Source organism: Phaenicophaeus curvirostris, chromosome 2 (genome assembly GCF_032191515.1).
Source record: "Phaenicophaeus curvirostris isolate KB17595 chromosome 2, BPBGC_Pcur_1.0, whole genome shotgun sequence".
Lineage (NCBI taxonomy): Eukaryota > Metazoa > Chordata > Aves > Cuculiformes > Cuculidae > Phaenicophaeus > Phaenicophaeus curvirostris.
In genome coordinates, this window is record NC_091393.1 from 91,512,213 (window position 1) to 91,533,862 (window position 21,650).

Genomic DNA, 21,650 nt, shown 5'->3' on the forward strand with positions numbered 1-21,650 from the left:
TGAAAGGGAGTAAAAAGTTTAATACTTTTTTAAAAAGTAACATCAAAAAGTGCATTAAGACTAAAAGCGTCCAGTCTGCAATGTCACTTATTCATTTTCTCCTGTAACAAAGAGGTGCACATTTTTCTTGGACTGCAGCATATGAGCTGTGCGATCTACGCCAACCACTGCAGCCAATTTCTGAGCATCATATTTGGAGTAAAGCACAGTACAGGTCCAAGTAGCATCCGCTGCACTGTCTGTGGCCTTCAACATATTACAAATCTCGCTGTAGAAGTGGGAGTAGGTTGGTAACTCATAGAAAATGAGGTTCCTAATGCCTTTTATCGTATACCTGTAGTAGGAAAAAAGACCAAAACCATAACTTTGTTATGAATTTGTACAAAACATGCATGTTAAAACATCGATCCTATCTTAATTCTTTCATTTCCCATTAAATTCAATGCATGTTAGTTGTAGCTCAACTCTGCAAACCCTGTGTCCTAGACTGAGGGCTAAACTTAACACAGATGTGCAATTTAAAGGAACTGCCAGGCACAATGACTTCCTCTAAGTAGAGGCCACCATCCATTTCTGCAGTATTCGGCCTCTTTGTCTCAGATTTTAAGACTTGAATCTTGATCTGACTGAGCATCATGAAACCTTTTGCATTTGCCAAAACATCTTCTGCTAACAGAAAAACCTGTTCCATTAGGAACTTCTAAACAGATCCAGTCAGGACATAGCAGGTGGCCTGAGCTTGCAATACCGCATCACTGAACTGATTCTGCACCCTTTTCCAGAATTTTGTTTAATTCTTGTGGCACAGAGGAACACAAATAAAAGGCACAACGAATCCCATTTTTCAGGCTGTATCATCCTGTCCTGACTTCAGTGGAACTTGGCAGTGCTTACCTTCCTGAATAAAGCCCTGTGCACACCGAAGTATTACAGTCTCTGCAAGAGACTGCTGACAACATGCAAAAAAATACAAGTAAACTGAAAAGCTCTTCCTTCCGTCAAAGAAGTCCCCAGAAAGATTCAACAAAGTCAAAAAGCAATACAGCCCATATACAATTAAGGTCAGACTCCACTTCCAAAACAGCAGACATGCAACTTAAAGGAAAATTCAGTCCACAATTCACCTTTTGTAAAAGTGGAAGCGCTCAGTGAACAATAAAAACTGCTTCTCTCCCTTGAGAAAGAACCGTCTTGCTCTGCAGACGCCAGCCTTTTTAGTGTATTCACAAATGTGAGTGAAATTCAGCTGCTCTTTCTTGAAGTAATTTCGAAGACGCACGTAGTCAAAATATGACGGAACATAAATAAGTGTGTGTGACATGATGGCATCGCGGTACTCCGGCAAAACTTTGTTGATGAAAAACTGAAACCTCAGTTAAGAAAACAAATATGTTTTAACCAGAATTAACACCTAGCCTTCCAATACTGCTATGACCTAAACCAAGAATATCATCAGACGAGTACAGAAGATTTTGACTACATTTTTCCTTCTTTAACTTCACAGGATTTCTACACACATAAGAAGAGAAAAGGCAAAGGCTTCATCAGTGCTACGGTTATATTGACTCGTATATCTTTTCCAGACTTTATCCTCCAGTGCCTTCGGCAAGGAGGAGTTCAGTATTCCCCTGTACCTGTGCAGAGCCCAGCTTGCATTTGAAGACTAATGAAGACATACTTCTGTGGTGTAACCACATTGTGCTCTGCGTGAAACAGCATGTTCAACTCAATCTGAAATTGCAGTTACTAGGGCATAGCAAAATAAGTCTGAAACACAGAATACCTTGTATCTATTACGGAAGTTAAATTTTCAGCTTCTAGCCTCCGGAAAACATGAGGAAGCTGGACCACGACATGGCCAATGGAGCCACTGAGTGGTACGTTGCGGACAGCTACCTGCAAGAAGAAAGTAGGATGTTCAGGAAAGCAGCATTTCAAAGGCATGCACACTCCAGTCAGCTTTCTGCTTATAACTCACATCTGCAAGCAATGCATAAGGGTGTTTTTAAGAAAGCTCCAATACAAAACTATATTCACTAGACACACCCTGGATCTGTTAAGTATGCATGACCACTGCTTAGGCCCCGACATCCATATATTTGAGATGGACAACTGATGTTTTACTTTTCCTGTTTCTTTCTAAGTAATTTCAGTTTGTGCTTCTTACACAAAACAGGCAAACCCTCCACTTAACAACCAAAAAAAACCCACAAGATATCATCTGTGTACCAAATAAAGAAAAAAAAAAATCTGATTTCTGACATGAAACAGCTATGCACAAAAGAAATGGATGAAGTAAGTATTGCTGCAAGAAGAGTGGTTCCTCATGCCTTCGGCACAGCACTAGAAACTGTCATGCAGTGTCATGGAGACTGAGACCAAAATCACTGTGTAGTAGAAATGACTGGCACACAGACAGTCTTTCCACAACTGAGTTATGGAACTTTTCTACATGTTGAGTTTTCTGTTCATCTTCCCCTCCCTTATGCCAGCATTTAAAAGAAGGATTTCAGCTCATCTGTGCACTCACCTGCCCTGTGTAATTGAAGCAGTGTTTGTTGAAGACAGAGTTAATCTGGGGATGCTGAAGAGCACTGAACAGCAGCGTCTGGCGATAGTACTTGGACCAGTTACTAAGATTCAGCATTCGCACTCGGGAGAAGTCTACCCCATGGGAATCCAGAGGCAGCAGGTTAATGTGCTTCATCAGATGCTACACAGAAAGATGGAAACACACCGCTACAGACTGACATCCCTGCATCCAGACTGCAAGAGCCTTAAGAAAGTGGGCAGGGATGAGCAGGACTACAAAGAACATAAACCAGCAGTTATCTCCCAAGACACGACTGTCCAGAATTTATTGACCACCACAGCAAGAGTAATTTACTTGATTTCCTGCTACAGAACTGAAAGATAACATCTCTTTAGTCATCAGCAACAGTCACCTTTGCTTCCAATCTTCTCCCAAGGAAAAGTATAATGGATTTGTTTGTTTGTATTAAAGTAAGGCCCAAGGTTTCTGAGCTAGAAGAACCCCTAGTGCAGTTTCCCATTGCATTCAGAGAGAGTTTAGGTGCAAGTAAAGAAATTCACTTCATTTTGGCCTCACTGAATGACGCCTAAGACTGCCATCGCTGCTGCTGCACAGCAGGCAGTCGCACCGAAGTACAAAACAAGAAACAGGCTCCAGGACTGATTCCCTGGATATCATGTAGGCTGACATGCCTTTCCTGGGACTCCCCAAGAAACAAGACAACTTCTGGACACAGCCAAAATGTACAGTAACGTCATGTTGCTGAAATGCATGGCCCAGGTACCTCAAAGGTGTTTCTATGTGGAAAAACACCCAAACTTTCAACCTTAAAAACTTTCATTAACCACAAACAAAGAAACATGGTTAATGCTGCATACTAGCCACAGTCCCAGAGCAGTATTTTCATTACCCATACAAGAAAATATTCATACTATTTAATTTTGGACATTACTAATGCTTAGTATCTCTACAGTCAGCGGAGACAAGCACCAGCTTCTATCGCTTTCTGGAAGAACCTGAATAAGGTTGTACAGGCTCCTCCCAGGGCTGTAATCTGAGACACTGGGCAGTCAGATAGCTGGCATATTTCCCCCCATATGTGATTAAAGGACTTCTCATTATCTCATCCTGCAAGATAATTAGAACTGTCACCCCCTCCCCCACCTCTGATAAAACACGCTGCTAAAGTAGCAAACACCAAGATTTATAGAGAACAGGTAGGAAGAACATTCTTAGTACAAGGAAAATACCACGGTGGTGGGAAGAAAAGGAACAAGCATACATGTCTGGAATCAAGTCAGTAATAAACCAGCAATACTGTTCACTGCCAAAACTAAGTTATATCAGACTAACAAGACATGCTAAAATGAATACATATGGAAAACTCACCAGAACATGTTCCCAATTCTGCATCAGGTAAATATCTGCTTGATCAATTATGAGCATTTCTATTGATGACAGGAAATCAAAATCTCTTTTCTTCTCCCCCTCTGCGCCAATAATAGTCCTCATTCCCAGGGGAGAGGCAATGATGATGTCCGATGAGTAAAACGGTGCATACAGTCTCATACTCTTTTGAAGAATTGCAACCCCTGTCCAACAACAACCAACAGCATTTTCTTAGTTAAGATCAATTATCAACCATATTCTCTCAGCAGGCTCTGGAAGAATAGTAACTCCCTGTCTTTCGTCTCCCTTAACACATGTTAATGATTATAGCTGGACAAAATCAATCTGTCTGAAACTCTTCTTTCCCTAAGAAGTGCCTACCCACCCCTATTTGACAAGCATTTGGGAGCTTTTCATGAATTTCGGCAAACTCTTTCAGTAGTACTTTTTTCCAGATTTTTTCAAAGCCTGGACAACATTTTTTAATTGAAACACATTTTTATTCCTAAAAACAGGGATGAAGGGGCCAAAGGACTTAAGAAAAAATGAAAAAAAAACCCCAGAAATTATTAACTATTTCCTTTTCTCCATATCCTAGACTTCAGTCTCTGCCGCACGTTGCAGTATGCATAAGCCAATTCAGCATGTATCACCTCTTATGTTAAAGAAAAAGGAAGGAATCAGAGGAGTTTATTATCTATGTCATAACTACATGGCAACATTGCCAGGACCCACAGTTTTCAGATCTTAAAAATCCAGATAGTCTGGACTGTATTCAATCCACCCACTGTAGTCTGCCCAACAAGGGTGTCTCTTTGACTTCTCTCCCTCGCTGCGTGAAGGCAGCTACCATGGGCACTTACAAGAATGTCACACACACACCAACAGGGACCCCTCCTGTTATAGCTAATTTAAACCAATGATAAAAATGGGATGGGGAAGCAAGGAAGAAAGGCACAATTGGCTCAGTTTCCAGGACGAAGATATCCCTTGTCACCACATATACACAGTTTAACAGTATCAAGTCTTTTTTCCATTTAAAAAAGTGAAAGGGTGGTTTTAGCAAGGCATAACAAATGTGCTTTAAATTAGATCTTTGTGCTTAAGTAACAGGGTGTAAGGCACAGTAAGAAAGAACAATTATTCTGCTTCTATGATTTGCTTCTGCAAGTAACAGCTTTCAAAGTTTCTTCAAGCGTTTCTTCCCACTTAGTAAGTGGATCAAGCAGACTGGAGTATGGGAGAGGTCTGAAAGGGAATTATGCTACCACAGGTTAGATGCTCTCAGTCAGAGAGATATTCACTGGGGAAGGAAGAAAGATTGAGTGGGACCTCCTTGCATCCTCCACTGCATCAGTAAATCTCTTGGGATGCCAATTTATCTTTCAAGGGCCAATAATTTCAAAAGCCTCTGATCTGTCAAACTAAGTTAGAAAAACTGCCTCCTCATCATAGCAACTCCAGGAACCAAGCCATTGGCTAATTTTCTGCACATTCAGATACTAAAACAGCATGAGATTACAATATTATGAAACAGTTTCAAATCTGCTGCTTGGCCAACAGTCCTACTTGCTGGCTACCCCTTTGCTTTCATGAAAACCATGGGTAGCGCAGTGGAAAACTGCTTTGCTCAGTACTGAGCTTTAATTTTGTTCCAACCATTACCGATTACAAGAGGCTTTGTGAATAGGCTAATTAAACCCAAAAGATTTTTTTTTTAATAACATGAAAGACTTTGCTGCATAATCAAGGCTATCCTCTTTAAAACGAGGTGTGGGCAGTCCCTGCAACAATAAAGCAATCATTACATTTTAAGTTATTCTGAACTTGATGTGAAAATCATTACTTTTGTATTTTCTCTCCCTTTTTAATCTCTGGCAAGGCAAGAAAGATTTTCAGAAAAATCCAAGTTGCCAGTGTAAAACCAGCATGAATACTAGAGCCTAGAGCCTCACCAAAACTTCCAGCCCTGACAGCTCCGAGACATTTAGGAAGAACTTTTTACTTGTCAGTTCGTTACAAGTTAAAAATATTCTGTTCAGTAGGTCATTACCAATTCTGAAGTGGTCATCAATGTTGCCAGCAAAAACAGCTTCATAATCTTCAGGTCTTTTCAGGTTGGGGGGCTTCTCTTCTGGGTCAAAGCCAAACTCCCCTTTGAAGCGCTTTTTATTACTTACATCTATTTTTTTTTTCTCATTCACTTCAAGAAGATTGATGAAAACATGCACAATTCGCAATGCGCATTCCCTGAAGGGCACTATCATCAGTACCTGCATAGATCAATAGTTACAATAGAACAAGCCATAAAATATGAACACTCAAGTGTTAACCGTATGTTAAGTAACTTTTCTAATTTACACCTGCCACCATGGGGCATCCTAAAAATCAAACCACAACAATTCTGACATGCAGCAAGGAGGAAGGATGCGCTGGGATGCAGTATGCTCATGAAGTAAAGGCCAACAGGTCAGTTCAGTTCCCCATCTCATACCCAAGTACCACTACAAGGGAACTGAAAACTACGCACGTTCTTCTGGTTTTCCTACCTCCCCAACAAGCAAGAGTTCCCACAGTATACAGATGAGAGACAACAGCTGGCTCCTGGATGGGCGGCAATAGCCTCTGCACAGCACTCTGAATATAAATACCCTGTGCAGAGTTGTCCTACGCCCATCCCACAGTGGGCAATAGCCTACACTACCTGCACTAACATTGCAGATCAATATGGAGCCACCTCGCTGTTCTGGCAGATAAGAAATGGAAGCGGGAAAAGCTTACATGCCAGTCTGTAGTTAGAGGGAAACAAACAAACAAAAAAAAGATAAGTCAAACTCACAGCTCAGCACAGAAACAGGCCAGCTAACAACCCTGTGCTCATTGCTTTTCAGAGGGTATTTGCCGGGGCCGCAGCAGACCTGATAAAGGGACGTGGAAAGGCACAGGCCTGGGAACACTTCACATCAGAGCAGCAACAGAAATACTTCTGGATAAATTATCAGGATGTTTATCCAGCCTGACCAGAGACCCAGGGAAGGGATAAGGGAATCACATTAAAGAAGCTCTCTTACCTTAGGTCTAGTGAGGCCCTGATCCCTGTAGTCATCATTGTCAGTGCCTGGCTTTTGGTCTCTTCGTTTGGCATTGTTGCTGAGCACTTGGGCATTTGCCTTCAGAACATGATTTAAGGCATGCAAGCAGTAAGCATTCCGGATTTCTTCCCCATTAGTTAAAGCATTTCTTTCAGGATAGAACAAGTCCTGGTATGTATTCATGATGCAGAAAAGCTCTCTTTGTAATGGTGTGAAAAAGGGATCGCTTGGTTTGTTCACTGAAGACAGAAATTGTTTATTCACTTTGGGCCAAGTGGTTTCTAACAGCTTGTGAAGATAAAGCTGTTTCACATCAACTTCTTTGTCTGCTTTCAAAGTTTTGCATTTCTCCAGAGTCGAAGAAAAAGTTAGCAGGCCCAGCCTTGGCCACTGAAAATTAAACAACCCAAAAAGAAGACAGATGTACCCAACTCAGTTCATTTAACAGCACATCACCACAGCTGGCAGCTGAACCAAGTTCATAAAATTTGAGAAATTATCTTTCCATAATGCAAGTTGAAAGTTTTTTTCAATATGCTATCTCTTTCTTAGAGTCTGCCAGGGTAAATAACAATAAGCTTGTGGTCAATAAATCTGTGTGTATTTTGCAGTGATGCATCTATAACTTTTCTCATTTTTATAAAAGAACCCTAGAGTCCAACTATGCTTACAGATCAACTGCACTGAGGTATGTACCAAAGATGAAAACAAAACCCCATTAGGAAGTTGTGAATCAATTGCTAAATGCAACCTTGTTGAGATTCTGTCTGATTTTGAGGACAAAAGCTATCAGCGGGGAACTCTACAACCTTTAAGCCTTCTAGTGAGCAAGTTGTCCCTATCTATCGCTGTAAAGGAGCTACATCAAGTTAATCAAAGATATATCATGCGTTACTTCATGTGGCACTGGTATTTTTGGGCACCATAGTCCAAAAAAGTAAAAAGAAAATAAAATATAAAAATTGCAGCTTTCTGACTGAGTGACTAACCATTGGATATCTTCCAATGAATGTCACCCGGCATATGGCTGACCAGAATGCAAGGCAACTCTCCAAAACAAAATCAGATGTGAAAAAGTTAGGAAGCAAAGGTTTGTACTAAAATTAGTATTTTGAAAAGCCATATTCTCTCTCAAGCAACAAGGTGGTTTTCCTGGTACTGTAATTCACGTGTTATTGCCAGTATTAACAATACAAATATTAAATTCCCCTTTACCAGCTTGTAAATGTGTACAGACATAGAGTCATCTTGAAGCGAGAATGTGAAAGTGCATCACAAGTACTTTTAAGACTGTACACGGTCACTTCGCGAGTTCAGCTGCATAGCACATCCCCAGCATCATGCTGCTACCACTCAGATTCCAGTCCCTGGTACCAGGAGTACTAAACTTGTGGGGATCTGGGACTACAGATGAAACTCTAAAGCTATGTTTTCCAGATGTGTTGCCACGGGTCTATATAACAGTAGATGTTAGACTTCAGCTCTTGATCTGCACACTAAGCTAAGAAGAAAATACTTCAGCAACAACATAGCAACAAAATCTTTACAATCCCAGTGCCAACAGCTAATAATAACAATTAAGAATGTATTTCACTTTTATTAAAAAAACAGTTACTTTAACCCAGGCATCTACAGGAACTCTGGATGGCTACAGAACACTGGTACCTTGCTCTGACTTGAAGTCTTCGGAAGTGTACACATTTTTTCTACTTCTTTTTCTTCAAGTTCTCTGTCCATGTGCTGTTTAAATGGATCTATTTACAGCAAGAACAAAAAAAAAATCCTCAGAACTATTGTAGCTAATGCTAGAATCAGGTTTCAGAATGGATTTGCAAATGACACCAACGGTTTCCATGCTGGCCAACACCACAGTTAAAACTAGTTATTTCAAAGCACTTGGAGATGAGAGAAAAGATGTCAAATTCTTTCTACAAGAACAGAGAGAACAGATTTGACAGATTGCTTAAAAAAAAAAAAAAGAAAAAAAAGAAAAAGCAGCACTTATGGAAGTACTAGAACTTTCAATCACAAAACAAATGTTGGACAGGAAAGCAATATGTAGTAAAAAACATTGTGGTAATTTTCTGCATTGACACATCCATCCCTTGTAGGTGAAATAGGCTGTCAATAGTAAAGATACAAATGAACTTACCGCCTTTTTTATTTAATAAACAGTTCTGCCCTGGTCTTTGGATCTTTGGCCAGTGATATGAATACAGCTTGTGATAAAGCAGGAAAGGTTAGGTGGATTTGGGGGAAAGGAGGCAAAAATTGCCTGAAGTGAGGAAAAGTCTAATTTATCTAATCGGTATTTCTTTTTGGAAAGGAAAAGAGAGGCAAGGAACTGTGAAATCATATTACATTCAAACACACCAGCATGCGCAAGTCACATGCAAAGCTTATTTTGAAAACCAAGTTCTGTACGCTGCTTGCAGCACAGCAGTGCTCACTGCATACAGAAAACTAATTAGAGAACACTAGTGCTTGCCAAAGGATATCTAGCCCACGTACAAATTATCCAGGCAAAAGTCAAGACATTCACTAATTATGACACCGTCACTAGTATCTTCCCAGCAACACAAACGAACAGGATATCATTTAACTGTAATAAAGGTTCTCTCCTCAGTTAAGTTTTACTGATTCAAGCATTCGTCGAATAAAGTAGAGGGAATACTGTGAAGCATTTTCAGGAATTCTAGTGACCCCAGGATCAGCGTAGAAATCCATCCCCTTTCTGCTAACTTAGGTGACTCATTTTCAGGAATTCTAGTGACCCCAGGATCAGAGTAGAAATCCATCCCCTTTCTGCTATCTTAGGTGACTCATTTTCTGTGACAGATTATAAAGCCACTTCCAAGCTATAAGAACTCACTGAAAAGAAGTGCATCATTCACAGGATGAACAAAGCTGTAAGGATACTTAGCATGCAGTCGGAGAGCTATGGTTCTTGTTAAAATGCAATGCCAACAGCCTAAGTAATATTCTCATGGTAACAAGAACAAGCTGTTTTTTCTATCACATGGCCCTTTGATGCTTCCACACATTTTATGTATCAACTAGGCTGCCTCCCAGATCTAATGTCAGCTGCTGCTCCAAGACGACAAGCCAGCATCACTAGGGATGCCACAAACATGTTTCTCTCGAACTATGCCATCTGATATTAAAACCACAGAGCATGAAATATGAATTTAAGTTCTGCAAGTGCCAATGTGTGGCATATCACTGAAAGATCACACACCCGTGCACACAGCTATTTGTATCACACATGGTGGGACAATTCCAACACTGGAGCTCAGAACACACCCAGCAGCACACTGCGGCATCGAGATTCTGGGCTACACCCTTAAAAGATACGACTCAGATGCTCCACTGATGTCTCGTGCCTTCCTGGTCCTGGTGCATCTGGACTCCTCTGCATAACCTTCAAATTTCAGAGAGCCCTGAGCATTTATCTAAATTACTCTGGCTGCCCCGAGCTTCTCAGAATCTCACCTCTAACTCCAATGAGTTGTGAAGGATGCCCTCACAGGTCAGCTTTGTGATTATCTCCTGTGCTGTCTGTGCCAAGAATATCTTCCACAGTCAAATGCAGGCTTGCACAGCCCTTCATATTACAGCAGCTTTTTAAATCACTATTAAAGCAACAGAACAAGATAGCATCCTGCATGCACATTTCTAGTTCCTGATATTTCAAGTTTCATTGGTCATAACAGAAACTATGCACAAATCCCAGTCTGCAGGAGCTACAGAAAACAAGTGGCTCAGCTATGTGACTGCATTAGCATTAAATGTCCCTTATGTAATCAGCACACATGTGGGCAATACAATGAATAATGAAGCAGAAGAACTCAGAAGCCATATAGCACATCATTAGGGCATTTGACAATTTACACATGTTTATGCGCCTGCTCTAGAAGCAGATCACTAAACACAAACATACTGTGTTTTACCTTCTGAAAAGGCTTGTGAAGAATTGCTGTCTCTTTTATCTGCATTGCAATCTCCACTCTCCTCTTCCATGAAATTGGTTTCCAAACTAAATTCAGATTCATGTTTCACATCAGTAAACTCCTCAATTACTCCATGACTTGGGTCACAAGAGGTATCTGCACCATTAGCCTCCTCCTGGCCAATTGTCTGCTCTGCTGTGTCTGTAGCTGTAACTCATTAAGAGAGAAAATAGGTTACATTTTCCAGGAAAAGTCACTATCTGTAGCTACCTCTTGCTAGCTAGGTTGTTCCCTTTGAGTTACCAATTTTATTTTTTTGTCTAATACTCCATACAAGAAGAGAAAAGCGGGCTTTGTATTCTACAGTAAAGACAACTTTTGGCTGGCATACCAAATGTTAATACACAATGTGTGTTTTTTCAACAGAACATTAGAGAAATAACCTTTTCCAGAAAACTAAGTTTTAGTTTCCAAATACCCCAAATAACTGAAAATAATAAAAAGCTGTCTCCCCTCTCCCAGAATTTCTTTGCTGACTTCATGAATAAGGATGCTTCGTCATAAGGGAGGAGGATTCTTTCCAGTTTACATATTCTTTCCTCGGTTAGGAGGCAAACCCTTCCTTCCTCTTGGTGGCAGCAGCCAAGACAGATGCTGTGTAAGAGAACAGCTTGTGTCTCCCATGAGTGGCTGAGAACCCCTGGTATGCTGCTCCACGTGGATTTCCTCTGTGCTGCCGCACAAACAACATCTGAGGAAGCAGCAGTGGGCTGTCTGCTGCAAAATGAGCACAGCTACACTCTCCTTTGCTAAATCATCCAGCAGCTGCTACTCCCACCCACACAGAGGCAACGAGGCAAAAGAATTTCCAAGCCAGAAGAGCACTCAGCCAACAAGCCAGTCTACACCAGGATCCTGGCTAAAAACATACATTATTCGAGCTTTCTAACTGAAACAGCATTTACCAAAGCATGGGAAAAGACAAACTACCTTCTTCCTGGCCTGGTACATCATTCTTATCTTCTTCTCCTCCATCTACTTCTCCTGTCTCCTCAGACCCTTCACTATCCATTTCTGGCTCACTGTCCCCATCTTCTTCAGATTCACTTTCATCTTCCTCTTCCTCACTCTCAGACTCAGGAGAGGTATTCAGGGTAGCCAGGAGCTTATGATATACAGAGACCTGTTCCACTTCAGTCTCTGAATCACTTTCTGCACTTGATTTATCAGAATTGTCAGACTGGAAGGGAAAACACAAATGTAACAGCAACAACAGTAACACTCTATTAGGCAGCAGGCAAATACCCTCACCTCTATTTCCATGTTATGTTTGCCCTCTCCCCCCCTACCCTTATACAGATGCATTGGAATTTTTAAAAAAATCACGATTTTACACAAAGTTATAGTGGACACCTCCATTTAGATTCTGAAAGCACCTTGGTAGACTTAGGCTGAAGTGCTTCGCTTTGCACTGATTTCACTTACAGCATCACAACGTTCGGTTCTTTCAGCCTCAGCTGGCTGAGGACATTTATCTGCACAGAGAAGGTGTTTACTGAACTAGCACTGGATTTTCTTAACAAAAACCACAGACAGAGCAAAAACTGTATAAGGGCACATATACAAGGGACATAACATGCTGAAAATGCTTCTGGCTTTCAACAAGGGAAGTTAAATAGTCATCAGTTTACAACAGTTCACTGGGGAGTCACATTTACTTCTTTCTTACCTCATTTCAGCTCAAAGAGAAACAAAATCAGTAAACAGGATATTAATACACAAAATTGCTAAGGGAAACAATTGGTCCAAAATAATTAGTTTTTCCACATTGAAACCTTTAAGTCTTTTATTAATCTGATGACAATCTGATTGAAAGAAAAGTGAAACACTGGCAATCTGAAGAAGAGGAATGAGAATTAACACGTTCATCAGAGAACAAAACATCTCCTGACTCGTGCAATGGTATCTTTATTATGAGAAAGACTTAAAGCATGATTTACTTTTCAATGTGACTAAGTAATATGCAAAAACCCCAAGAAAAGCTTTGTTATTTCCTGCTGCTTCTGCCCTCTCATGGTAATACAGTTTTGAGTTAGAAACTGCAGAGAACAATTCACATTCACTCTTTTTCTCCTAAGTGCAGGTTTTCTAAAAGGAACAACTTAATCAGCCTGAATAACTCAGTAATGTGAAACACTTTGAAAGAAAGGAATAAATAAAAATATATTACCAGTTCACAGATTTGAGTTACTTCTGGTCTTCCAGAAACCCTGAAAAGAAAGCACTGAAATATCTTACTCAGCCAATGATGTTATACACATGGTGAAAGAGATGAGGGAGAGAAGGAATTGATAAGTTAAAGAAGTCTTAGAGAAATTACAAGAAAGCTTTAAACTAAAGAACCACACAATTCTCCCTAACAAAAGGGACTTGGCGCTTACCCTGAGAGGTTACCCTCTCAGGCGATGCTACTCTGTACGTGAAGCCTCCCAAGTGCTCAAGCATTGTAACTGATCAAGAAGTGAAATGTTTTAAAGCAGAATCACAGAATGTCCTGGGTCGGAAAGTACCTTTAAAGGGCATCTAGTTCAATCCCCCTGCAGGAACAGGGACATCTTCAACTAGATTGGGTTGTTCAGCATCCCATTCAACATTGAATGTTTCCAGGGATGGGGTCTCCACTACCCGTCTGGGCAATGAATTCCAGTGTTTCACCACCCTCATTAGGAAAAATTTCTTCCTTGCAGCCAGTGTAAATCTGCCCTCCTTTGGTTTAAAGCCATTACTTCTTGTACTGTTGAAAATATGATTCTAATCAGAAGACGAGGTGTTAAAAGGAAGCTAACAAAACAGGTGATTTGAGTTAATCTGAGCAAGAGCCTCCCTCTAGCACTATTGATATATGTGGGGAAAAGACACCCACCAAAGGAAAACCAGTATTAATTAACCACTATTAGGACTGTAGTTCTGCAAACAAAAGGCACTGTACGATCTGGGCTTAAACTAAACTCATTGTAGAAGATGTTGGAGCCTTGAGCAGGACAGAGGGTCCCTGCACAGGGTGTGACACAGGACACTGCTCCCTGCCAGGCCAGGACTCTGCCTTCCATCCCAAGTGATGCAAACTGAGAGGGTCCCAGGGTACACAGAAATGACTGAACACAATGCTACTGGCCCTCTAGTAAAGGCACATAACATTAAACTGAACAGGTAACCCAGCAGTGTCTTTCAGCACCAAACCAGTGTCTGGACTCGACACCTCCTTCCTGGCAAGATGACATGGATCTCCAAAAGTGTGATACTCTTTGGGACAGGTGGGCATCCTGCTGAGAGCTGTGATTCTCATGGCAGGACACCTCCAGTGCCACCTTCACAGCCTTTGTGAGACCAGGAAGGGGTGTGAAATGAGCAGTCGGAAAGCAGAAGCCATAGAATCACAGAATGGTTTGGAAGCAACCTTAAAGATAATCCAGTTTCAACCCCCTCTGCCACGGGCAGGGACACGTCCTGCTAGACCAGGCTGCTCAAGTCCCCATCCAACCTGGCCTTGAACACCTCTAGCAATGCGACATGCACAGCTTCCCTGGGCAACTTGTGCCAGTGCCTCACTATCCTCATCGAGATGAATTTCTTCCTAATGTCTAGTCTAAATCTTCCCCTTTCCAATTTAAAGCCATTCTTCCTTGTCCTATCACTACACACCCTTGTAGAAAGTCCCTTTCCAACTTTCCTGTAGCACCTTCAGGTACTGGAAGGTCGTTATAAGGTATCCTAGGAGCCCTCTCTTCTCCAGGCTGAACAACCCAAACTCTCTCAGCCTGTCCTCATATGGAAGGTGCTCCAGTCCTCTGACCATCCTTGCAGCCCTCCGCTGGACCCATTCCAACAGCTCCATATCCTTCTTATTCTGAGGATTCCAGAACTGGGCACAATACTCCAGATAAGGTCTCACAAGAGAGGAACAGAGGGGCAGAATCCCCTCCCTCGCCCTGCCGGCCACGCTTCTTTTGGTGCAGCCCAGGACGCGGCTGGGACGGGACGCGGGGGACGCGGAGCCCGGCACTCACGGGTCATAGAAAGGATGCTCCTCTCCGAAGTCCCTGAGGTGCCTCTTGTGCCTCTTGGTGAGGCCCCGCAGCAGCTCCCGCCCGCCCCGCCGCTTCCCCATGCCGGCACCGCCGCCGCACGCATGGGCGCCGCGCTTTACGGCGCTTTACGGCGCGGCCGTACGGCGCGGCCGCCGGGTTTCATCCACTGGGAGGCGAGTTGTTAAGAGGGAGCGAACGGAAAGGGGCTCGTTCGCCCCGGCCCTGGACGTTTCCAGCGAGGGAGGATCAGTCCCCTCCCTGGGTAACCGGTTCAAGTGCTTCATTGAGTCACTAGGTTATAAAAGACTTTTGAGATCATCAGTTCCATCCGCTACTAAACTGCATCCCTAAGTACTTCTACCCGTCTTTTAAACACCTCTAGGGATGGGGACTCAACCACCTCCTTGGACAGCCTCTTCCAGGGCTTGATAACCCTTTAGAAGAATTTTTTCCTAATGTTCAGCCTGAACCTCCCCTGGCAGAGCTTGAGGCCATTCCCTCTTGTCCTGTCCGCTGTCCCCTGGGAGAAGAGGCCAGCACCCTCCTCTCCACAACCTCCTTCCAGGCAGTTGTACAGAGCAATTAGGTCTCCCCTCCTCACCCTTTCTCCAGGCTAAACAACCTCAGCTCTCTCAGATGCTCCTCTTAACACTTGTTCTCCAGCCCCTTCATCAGCTTTGTTGCTCTTCTCTGGACACACTCCAGTACCTCAATGTCTTCTGTGTAGTGAGGGGCCCCAAACCGAAGACAAGGTGTTAAAAAGAAGCTAACAAAAAGGGCAGCTTGTACAAAGTTAACCTAAGCAATACCCTGCCCAAGACACTACTGATGTATGAAGCGGGGAAGGCACCTAACACAGAAAACCCAGCATTAATTAACCACTGCTGGTGATACAAGAAGTAGATACAATCATAGAATAGTTTGGGTTGGAAGGGAATTTAAAGATCACCTAGTTCCAACACCCCTGCCACAGGCTGTTACTATTACAAAAACAGGAATATTTTTAATTTAAACTAAAGTAGAGTTAAATTTCATCTAAGTAATTGTATTTTTAAAAAATTAGACAGAATGTTCCTCTGATAGCATGTCTTCTTTCAGTGTTTTTCCAGATACTGTTTGTTCCCTGGAGATGACAATGTCTTGTGTGCAGTGTGATCTCTGCTGAAGAGTTGTGTATTCTGTAATCACCTCTGTTTGCAGTGTTTCCCTATCTCAAATGCAAGGTCAGGCAGAGAGCTGGCTCCAAAGCTCCAAATTAGCAAGAGTTTTGACTATTGTGAAGTTTGTAACAACGTTCAAACCAGTCCTCAGAAAGTAAGAGAACATGCATAAGACTCTGGGATAATTTATACATATGCGTGTAAGTCGTAAATATATTCTGTAAACAGCTCTTCTCTCACTACACAATTGATGGAGATCACTCCCTCATGTTGCCCAGGCACAATTAAAAGATGCTTGATTTCTAAAACTCCAAACCAACTCTTAGAGAGTTTTTAGGCTGGCATTTTTAGTATCATTGGAACTGCAATTGTGCAAACAAAAGGCACTGTATGGGCTTAACCTAACCTCAACTCTTTGCAGAGATGTGGAGCCTTGGGGAAGACAGAGCATCCCTGTGACACAGCCAGCTGGAGTGAGCTGCACCTAGGACATTGTCGCTGTTTAGCTATATGAGCAGTAATACCTAAACAGTGGTATTGAGAGCACCCTCAGCAAGTCTGCAGATGACCCCAAGCTGAGTGGTGCAGTTCACACCGGAAAGACATGATGTCATACAGAGAGACCTGGACAAACTGAAGGAACTGGGCCTGTGTGAACCTCATGAGGTTCAACAAGGCTAAGTACAAGGTCCTATACATGGGTCGAGGCAATCCACTGTTTCAATAAAGGATCAGTGAAGATGTGACTGAGGCCAGCCCTGCAGAGAAGGACTGCAGGGTGCTGGTTGATGAGAAGCTTGACATGAGCTGGCAGTGTGTGCACACAGCCCAGGCGGCCAACCGTGTCCTACACTGCCTCAAAAGAAGCATGGCCTGCAGGGTGAGGGAGGGGATGCTGCCCCTCTATTCCTCTCCTGTAAGACCTCATCTGGAGTACTGTGTCCAGTTCTGCAACCGCCAACATTAGAAGGATATGGAACTGTTAGAACGGGTCCAGAGGAGGGCCACAAAGATGATTAGAGGGTTGTAGCACCTCTGCTATAAGGACAGGCTGAGAGAGTTTGGGTTGTTCAGTCTAGAAAAGGGAAGGCTCCGTGGACACTTTATAGCAACATTGCAGTACCTGAAGGGGGCTACAAGAAAGCGGGGGAGAGACTTTTTACAAGGGTAAGTAGTGATAGGATGAGGGGGAGTGGCTTTAAATTGGAGGGGAGAAGATTTAGACTAGACATTAGGAAGAAATTCTTCACCATGACAGTGGTGAGGCACGGGTACAGGTTGCTCAGGGAAGCTGTGGATGCCCCGTTGCTGGAGATGTTCAAGGCCAGGTTGGATGGGCCTTGGGCAGCCTGATTTGTGGGAGATGTCCCTGCCCATGGCAGGGGCAGTGGAACTGGATTATCTTTAAGGTCCCTTCCAACTCAAACCATTCTATGATTCTAAAATTTTAAATGCAGTCTGTCCTCCCTAAGAGAGCGCTCGCTGGTGTGCAGGGGAACACTGCAGGGTCATGTCAACAGCACTTGAGCTCCAACACCTTCCCATCCTGCTAAAAGTGACACATTTCCTGGGAAGAGCTCCACAAAAAAAGCCAGAAGAGCAGGCCCAGCAGAAATCCTTAATGTTCAGACTGCATTAAAATCAGTGGCAGTAAAAAAACCCACAGTAAGGCTAGTCTGGTCTAGTGGGAGGTGATTATCTTTAAGGTCCCTTCCAACCCAAACTATTATATGATTTTAAGTTCTGGATCTTAAAACAGCTCCCTGCTGGATCTTGCAGAACACCTCAGTGCGTAAACAAAAATGCAGTTTCCCAGAAATCAGCTTACATTACATCAAATAGGAAATTAAATTAAAACTCAACTATTTGTCTTAAAGTTCTTTATATTCCTTATATTACCAGTTTTCTGCATGACCTAGCAGGAACTTCCCTGATCTGTAGTAAGGAGAGGCTACAATACTGGACTTCACAGCATACCCATGCTTTCCCTCCTCTAAAGTATGCACAGTAAAATCCAATTTGTCTCCTGAGGAAAAAAATACCAGAACTAAGTGGAAGCAGGATTAATTCCAAACACAATGGAGCCATGGAATATTCTGGGGAAAAGTGTTTTCACAGCTGATGACTGTCACTTCTAAGTAGTCTGTCTTGACTTGGGGGCATCCACAGATCTGGCTGAAGCACGTCAGCACGTTCACTGCATTTGTGTTAAATGGAAGCCTCCTGGAGTTCCTTCCTGTGTTGTTCATACCACTGCATGACCCTTCAATCAACCAGTCAAGCTGGCTGACCGTACAAATAAACTTGTCCAGTGGGGAAGAAGTTCTCTCCATCCAGACCATTCTATTGGCCCAGTTTAGCAAGTAGCCCCCCAGCAGATACGTGTGAGCAGCAGTCAGATGTGGCCCTTCATAGGATCTGCCAAAGCCAACACGTTATGGAAATAGTTTATTTTACTTGGTGTTGTTACAACGACCAGTTTTTTTGTGGAGTTGGCAGCCACACTCTGTAAGAGAAAACATATTTCCAATTAATCCTACCTCTATCAGAAGAATGAAAAAAGAAGTTTATTTGTATGTTGCAGTAATTGTTGCTTATTGACTTCTACAACTTGGCATTGGGAGACAGCAGGAAGGGCAGGAGTCTTTGTTTGGAGCTGAATCATGAGGGCTCAGGGGAGCTTTTAGGGGTCTGAACCTGGGCAGAGCTGCTAAGGTAGAGAACAGCTGGAAGCCTATACATTCATATCTGTCTTCTATGTATCTGGCAGGCTCAGGCAGTGCTTAGCACCATGACACAGGCTTGTACAGATGGGCAGGCCCGTGTTTGGGCAGTGTTTTCTGCCAGGAATGGGATCGGCTTAGGAAGAACGCCATCCAGGGGGTCACTGGGAGAGCTGCTTCAGGTTGCTGGGCCCATAGCCATGACCCGGGTCTCTCTTGTCAGCAGTTGAGAGCTCTGCACTGGGCTGACTGCTGTCTGCTGGTGCCACAGCAGTGGGAATGCAGGCACCGCAGAGCCCACCTGGCACGCTGGAAGTCCTCCTCGTAGGTGGGAGCAGTAGGTCAGTGGGTGGAAGGACCCTCGCTTCTGTCAGTGATGGCAGGTGGGAGCTCCTGCCACCTCCACAGGCCATTCACAGCAGGACTTGTGCAGCCCAGGGCTTTACAGCCCAAAGAAGAATCGGGGAAAGGGAAACGAAGGAGGAGTGCTGAACCTGTCTCCTGGGAGGCTCTCTCCACAGCTTTTCCAGAACTCTGTTCTAAATGAAACACAATTCCAAATCACTTCATCAACTCACAAATTCTAAACCAAGTTACCTGCATTTCTGAAGTGAAATCATACAGCATATGCTGGAACTTCCAGTTGCTAGCATGATAACATAGCACCAGCAATATCCTTTTTACATATTTTCTATGCACCAGCATCTTTGATTCCAGCAAGAACGGTGGAAAGAAAACGAAGGCAAAAAGCTTGAATTATTTGTAATCTGTTACACTGACCTAATTCTGTCAGCAGCCACGATTAAACCCTGTTAGCAGAAGTCTGTTGCTGCTACCTGTGTATCTTCAGCACTTTCATCTGTGTGACGTTCCAGAAACACACGGTTTATAAAAACCACTTCCTTTATTTTAGAGAACTCTGCTAATCTAAACATAACAGATTCCTCATTGCTAGCTTCCTCCCTCCATTATTTGTCTCATTTCACTTATCAGTGCAGCACTTGACTTGTCTTCATCCCTTGTTTTCTATTTCTGCTTTTGCCTTTTCCTTTGTAAGACGCCTTTTTTTTTCATTCCAGCATGCTTTTAATCGGAGTAAATATATTGATGACACTTTTCCTATCCATAATGTCCAAATGGAGAGCTAAATTTGAAATAATTTTGCCCTTATTTACTTAGGCAGTGGAAGTTACAACAGAGACTGTAGAATATAGTTTGTAAAGTTGAACAATTATTCATTTACTATATGCTGTTTAGGAGCATATAATAAAAAGAAAGATGCATAACTTCAGACAGTGGCTTAAAGCAATGTGAAGGGTAAGGAGCAGTTAATTTCTTCCTTCATCCCAGTCTATCCCTGGTTAATCTCCTCTATTGCCTGTCTCTGTATATCACTTTTCCTGGCAGCAGCTGGCACCTACGCAAAGTCAAGTACCTTGATGTTGCCTTGATGCACTATTTGCATAAATGTAGAGAATAACAAGAAAGCAAGTACCAGTGAAAATTAAAAAAAGTAGATTCATGACCAAATGCAGTGTTTGGCAGCTGCTGACTTAAAATATAAAATGAATTTTTCATCACATGAAACCCATAAACTTTCTACTTACTCGCAGGCTACTTAACAAAACTGAAAGTTCCCTGCACAAGAACGAGTTGGACATTTTAGCAGGCCAGTTCTGCTGCAGAACTTTCAGGACATGGCATGACTTTTTTTTAGTGAAAGAATGATGCTATTATCGTCTAAAGAGCAAGACAATCACCCTTTGAAGCCAACGGGAGGTGGTACACCGACGTATTGAAACTGAAGCAGAGAAGAGTTAATATTTACACGGCAGGAGGGAATGAAAGATGAGATAGTAATGTGCTGATGTACGAAAAAGCTTGCATCAGCAGATGTGATACACTGATTGCATGCTTTCTGATACTATCAAGTGGCATTTTATTTAAGTAGAAAGATGAAAATGTGTAAATGTGTACTTTTTATCAATCGTGTTTTTGGTAATTTGATAAACAGCATTTCCAAAGAAAGGTACTTTTTTTTTTTAAGATAACTAAGAATTTCAGTGGAACAGTGAGACAGTAAGTCCTCAGAGAGAAGCAAACCCCATAACGCTGTCCCCTTACTGTGCAAACAGGTAATTTAGACTGTTTAAAGTATCTCAAATCCATAAGTAACAGGATTCTGCCACAACTGCCTTTGAGCAGAGCCTTCCTGACAATTTTGATATGGTTAAATGGCTCAAAGAAAAGTGATATAAGTGAATGTTCTGGATTTAGTTTTAGATTATTCTACAAGCTTAAAAATTTTATAAACAGCTGTTCTATGTTATTTACATAATACCTCGTTCTGTATATTTTTTGACTCCTGAAGTATGCTGACAGCTGTTAGTCACAAAGTATTTATGGAAGGAAATCCACGTCCAGCTTACTGACAGTCACCGAGGGTTTTGAAGACTGAATGGACTCAAAAACTTGTCGATCTTCAGTGCCAATATTTAGCACAGTTCCTATTTAGTTTGGGACAGTCTTAACCACTGATGAAATGAAGAAGTTCCCCATCATATCTGGCAACTGCTTTCATAACACTTTTCTTAGTATTTGCTACCACTCTGTGGGTTTCTGTAACAGCTTTACATTGTAATCCATTTTCTATGATCCTTGGGAAAGTATTTTCTCACGCTGGCAGATAATCATAGAATCATAGAATAACCAGGT

The 21,650-nt window shown here is 42.4% G+C and overlaps 2 protein-coding genes across 5 annotated transcripts in view; both read right to left on the minus strand.

Annotated features, from left to right (window-relative positions):
- UTP25 (UTP25 small subunit processome component) lies at positions 1-15,160 on the minus strand. Of its 3 annotated transcripts, none has more exons than XM_069852872.1 (12): positions 15,032-15,160; positions 13,195-13,234; positions 11,955-12,204; positions 10,965-11,171; positions 8,680-8,768; positions 6,994-7,404; positions 5,976-6,195; positions 3,923-4,125; positions 2,531-2,713; positions 1,784-1,896; positions 1,125-1,370; positions 1-334 (listed from the first exon to the last, which is right to left on the minus strand). In XM_069852872.1, exons 1-12 carry the CDS (start codon positions 15,130-15,132, stop codon positions 88-90), a joined length of 2,310 nt encoding a protein of 769 aa, XP_069708973.1. In that variant the 5' UTR covers positions 15,133-15,160; the 3' UTR covers positions 1-87. The 3 variants fall into 3 exon arrangements, 2 of the variants coding, with proteins under 2 accessions (XP_069708973.1, XP_069708972.1); XM_069852871.1 differs by having other exon boundaries at positions 10,965-11,177; XR_011337060.1 differs by having other exon boundaries at positions 197-334; positions 1,125-1,363; positions 10,965-11,177.
- MRPS10 (mitochondrial ribosomal protein S10) overlaps positions 13,210-21,650 on the minus strand; it is an 18,530-nt gene continuing 10,089 nt past the window's right edge. The window contains exon 8 of one of the 2 annotated variants that reach the window (XM_069852877.1): positions 13,210-13,234. The gene's annotated coding sequence lies outside the window, so the exon portion shown is untranslated. Of the gene's footprint in view, positions 13,235-18,651; positions 18,719-21,650 lie in introns of those variants that run through there. The other variant, XM_069852875.1, reaches the window with a different exon arrangement.

Coding starts and splice junctions, on each gene's coding strand:
- UTP25 (XM_069852871.1), bottom strand. CDS start 15,132: ATGGGGAAGCGGCGGGGCGGGCGGGAGCTGCTGCGGGGCCTCACCAAG. Junction 11,178..11,954: donor TGTACCAGGCCAGGAAGAAG/GTAGTTTGTCTT, acceptor TCTCTTAATGAG/TTACAGCTACAGACACAGCA. Junction 4,126..5,975: donor TGATGACCACTTCAGAATTG/GTAATGACCTAC, acceptor GTTGTTGGACAG/GGGTTGCAATTCTTCAAAAG.